This window comes from Loxodonta africana, chromosome 19, assembly GCF_030014295.1.
Source record: "Loxodonta africana isolate mLoxAfr1 chromosome 19, mLoxAfr1.hap2, whole genome shotgun sequence".
Taxonomy (NCBI): Eukaryota; Metazoa; Chordata; class Mammalia; order Proboscidea; family Elephantidae; genus Loxodonta; species Loxodonta africana.
In genome coordinates this window covers 20,000,982-20,005,000 of record NC_087360.1, presented here as the reverse complement: position 1 = coordinate 20,005,000, position 4,019 = coordinate 20,000,982, and the positions used below count along the sequence as shown (strand labels likewise).

The 4,019-nt window shown below is 48.6% G+C and overlaps 1 protein-coding gene across 3 annotated transcripts in view; it reads left to right on the top strand.

The window, feature by feature from the left end:
- The window catches only part of MMAB (metabolism of cobalamin associated B), a 20,787-nt gene extending 17,247 nt beyond the window's left edge, over nucleotides 1-3,540 (top strand). For 2 of the 3 annotated variants that reach the window (XM_010598903.3, XM_003419312.4), the window contains one exon: nucleotides 1-18. This exon is cut by the window's left edge and continues 412 nt beyond it. Coding sequence is in view for 1 of the 3 variants with exons in the window: in XM_064272338.1 (XP_064128408.1) it covers nucleotide 3,314 (1 nt within the window). In the remaining 2 variants the exon portion in view is untranslated. Of the gene's footprint in view, nucleotides 19-3,313 lie in introns of those variants that run through there. The other variant, XM_064272338.1, reaches the window with a different exon arrangement.
- Nucleotides 3,541-4,019: the final 479 nt, after the last annotated feature.

The window sequence follows — 4,019 nt, the reverse complement described above, 5'->3', positions numbered from 1 at the left end:
AAAGTGGGAAAGGCTTGAGCCTTTGTGTGTGTGTGTGCATGTTTATGTGTGCGCGCACACGTGTGTGTGCATGCACGGGAGAGAGGTAGGTATATAGGTAGAGAGGCAAATAGAGAGGTAGATAGAGAGAGGTAGGTAAATAGAGAGGTAGGTATAACCCACCCCCCCCCCCAAAAAAAACCAGTGCTGTCGAGTTGAGGTATATAGATAGACAAATAGAGAGAGAGGGAGGTATATAGATAGAGAGGCAAATAGAGCGCCAGAGTGCCCGTGGGCTTGAGCGACTGCTCAGGTTGTTCAAGGATTCGGACTGCTACCAGAGGCCCTTGGAAATGTAATTGTGACTTACCAGTGCCAGAGGGGCTTTAAATGTCACATTTATAAAGGAGAAGGCAGACAGGATTTGGAAGTTTAGTCACCTCGGAGCCACCCATCACCGCTGAAGTGTGGGGAGAAGGCCGGCTGCAGATTTACAGGCGAGGCTTCAGAAACACTCCACTGGATTGACGTGTGTGTGGGGCGTGGGGCAGCTTGGAGAATCCTCTCTAAAGAGGACAGAGACCCTGGGGAGAGAAACACCATCTTGCTCCACGGGGGCATTTCCTGCTTCTGCCCAGTCGGATGGCATTGAGAGTCTGGGGGCGTGGGCCCAGCTCGAGAAAATAAGATCTGTTTCCAACGGTGCTGACACCAAGGAGATGTATTTCTCTGAGGTCGCACTTGGCTGGTTTATGCCTCCGTGAGCCATGCCATGGCTGTATTTTATTTCATTTGTCACCACTGCTCCCCCCACCATGAAACGGCACAGGCAGTGCCAGCTGCGTCCTTGGGAAGGGGGATTATTTATGAAGGGCAGAGAGGCAGCCCTGAGAACCTGAAGATCCCTTGCTGCTAATTGCAGGAAATGACTTTTCGGAAGGGCAGGCTCTTGCTAACTGTCAGGGCTAGTGAACTCAGTCCAGCAGTCATTTTTTTATTGGGGCCTGCTTAGCATGAGGCACCATGCTAGGCTGGGGGAGGCTGGCCATGCTGCTGTCCTACTCCCTGGCAAGTCAGTGAACACTCCATGATCAGTCACCGCGTATTTTCTTAGCACCTCACTTGCTAATTTTGCAGGAGAGACAGGCATGTTTTGTCTCTTCTGAGTCCTTTCATTCCTGGCATGCTGCCGTGGCCCTCTTAAGCTGACCGGTTGATGGGTGGATGACCCCTCGGTGAATATCCTCCAGGAAGCAGCCATGTCGAATCCCTCCCTTTTCACCGACCCCTCGGTGAGCACCAGCTCTGCCATATAGTGAGTGCTTGGTTGTTTGTAAAGACAACTGAGAACAGGAGATATAAGTGAGGCAGGAGAGACTAATGGTGTCTAGGAGTCCCTGGGTTGTGCAAATGGTTAAGGCACTCAGCTGCTAACCAAAAGGTTGGAGGTTCAGGTCCACCCAGGTGCACCTCGAAAGAGGTCTGGCGATCTACTTCCAAAAACTCATCCATGGAAAGCCCTATGGCACACAGTTCTACTCTGATGCACATGGGTTGCCTTAAGTCAAAATCGATAGCAACTGATTTGTTTTTGTTGTTGTTGTTTAATGGCGGTTAACTGTGCCATCTAAGCCCTGAGGCTCGGCCAAGAGCACGTCACTCAATTCTGCCCTCACCTCAGAATCTTTCTAGAAGAAGCAGGATGTCTATAATAACACATCAGCCGACACTCCCAGCCATGGTAAGACATCCTACAGAGATGAGGGGAGCCCTTTGAGCGAATAACAACATCGTCAAGTGACCATCTTTGAAACGAGGCCACGTACAGGTCCTGTCCCCACCAGTCCTTCCAAGGACAGGCCATCGCAGGACGGATGTGAACCTTCGGGCTCCCAGGTCCAGCAAACCTTGGCCCGAGAACCCGCCCAGGCGGAGAGCACACTGGGCATCCCTGGAGGGATTTCTCTCCTGTGCCTCCATCCTGGGAAAACCTGAGAATGCCGCCATTGGTGAGCCCAGAGGGTGGGCTGGTATGAAATATCTGCTCTTTGGCGGTGCCCTAACGAGTCACACTGGAATCTGAGGGAAAAGAAAACATGTGGCCCCCATGGACATTTATCACAACATCCTCCCATATTTTGAATTAAGTGGAAAAACTTAATACAAGCTCTACAATCAAAAGAAGCCTTACTCGTGCAATGGTGAAGCGCTCAGCTGGAACCAAAGGTCGGTGGTTCAAGCCCACCAGCAGCACCGTGGGAGAAAGACCTGGCGATCTTCTCCAGTAAAGATTACAGCCTAGGAAACCCTATGGGGCAGTTCTACTCTGTCATAGGGGGTCACTGTGAGTCGGAATTGACTGGACGGCACACGACAATACAATAAAAAAACACAACTATGTGTAAAGCCCCCATTGCCCAATCTCCACGCCACTGTCAGCGCTCCAGTGACCGTTGTGATTACACAGTAATGCAGGGTTGTGAAACAACAGCCTGTTTTTATTTAAAATTGTGGTAGTTTGTTCACCATAGGGTTTTTTTTTTTTTCCTGGCGTTATTTTGTTTTTTTAAGATATCGCATTAAGCTTAGGCGGCACTGAGTTTCTGTTAAGGGCGATGGAGCAATTTGGAGCTGGATAGTGGTGCTGGTGGCACAACATGAACGGAAGTAATGTCACTGAATTAATTCATGTAAAAAATGTTGAAATGGCAAATGTTTTGTTACATACTTTTTACCACAATAAAACAGATTATTTAAACAAAAAAACCCAAAAAACTCATTTCATTAAAATATTATCTCGATTACTGAGTGTGTTGGCACGTCTTGTAATTTTGTACCCAAAGTGACTCCTCACTTGCTTCACCCAGGTCCTGCTCTGCACATCACAGTGTTTAGCACCCTTACCGGAGGGAGATAAAGGAGCCCTGGTGGCACTGTGGTTAAGCATTCGGCTGCTGTCCAAAAGGTCGGCAGTTCAAATTCACCAGCCACTCCTTGGAAACCCTATGGGGCAGTTCTACTTTGTCGTATAGGGTTGCTGAGTTGGAATCGACTCAACAGCAATGGGTTTGGCTTTTGTTTTTGTTTACCAGAGATAAGCTGTTGTCGTTATGAGTTGCCATCAAGTCAAATACAACTTTTTTTTTTTTAATAATTTTTATTGAGCTTTAAGCGAACGTTTACAAATCAAGTCAGTCTGTCACATATAAGCTTATATACACCTTACTCCATACTCCCACTTATTCTCCCCCTAATGAGTCAGCCCTTCCAGTCTCTCCTTTCGTGACAATTTTGCCAGTTTCTAACCCTCTCTACCCTCCCATCCCCCCTCCAGACAGGAGATGCCAACACAGTCTCAAGTGTCCACCTGATGCAAGGAGCTCACTCTTCATCAGCATCTCTCTCCTACCCATTGTTCAGTCCCTTCCATGTCTGATGAGTTGTCTTCGGGAATGGTTCCTGTCCTGGGCCAACAGAAGGTTTGGGGACCATGACCACCGGGATTCCTCTAGTCTCAGTCAGACCATTAAGTATGGTTTTTTTGTGCGAATTTGGGGTCTGCATCCCACTGATCTCCTGCTCCCTCAGGGGTTCTCTGTTGTGTTCCCTGTCAGGGCAGTCATCAGTTGTGGCCGGGCACCATCTAGTTCTTCTGGTCTCAAGATGATGTAAGTCTCTGGTTCATGTGGCCCTTTCTGTCTCTTGGGCTCATAGTTATCGTGTGACCTTGGTGTTCTTCATTCTCCTTTGATCCAGGTGGGTTGAGACCAATTGATGCATCTTAGATGGCCGCTTGTTAGCATTTAAGACCCCAGACGCCACATCGAATACAACTCTTGGCAACCCTATGTGTGCAGAGTAGAACTGCTCCATGGGGTTTTCAAAGCTGTGACCTTTTGGAAGCAGATGGCCAAGTCTCTCTTCTGAGGTGTCTCTGGGTGGGTTCAAACCGCCATCCTTTCAGCTAGTAGTTGAGCACTTAGCCATTTGCACCACCCAAGGACTCCTGGTTGTTGACTGTTTGACCCAGAGAATCACAC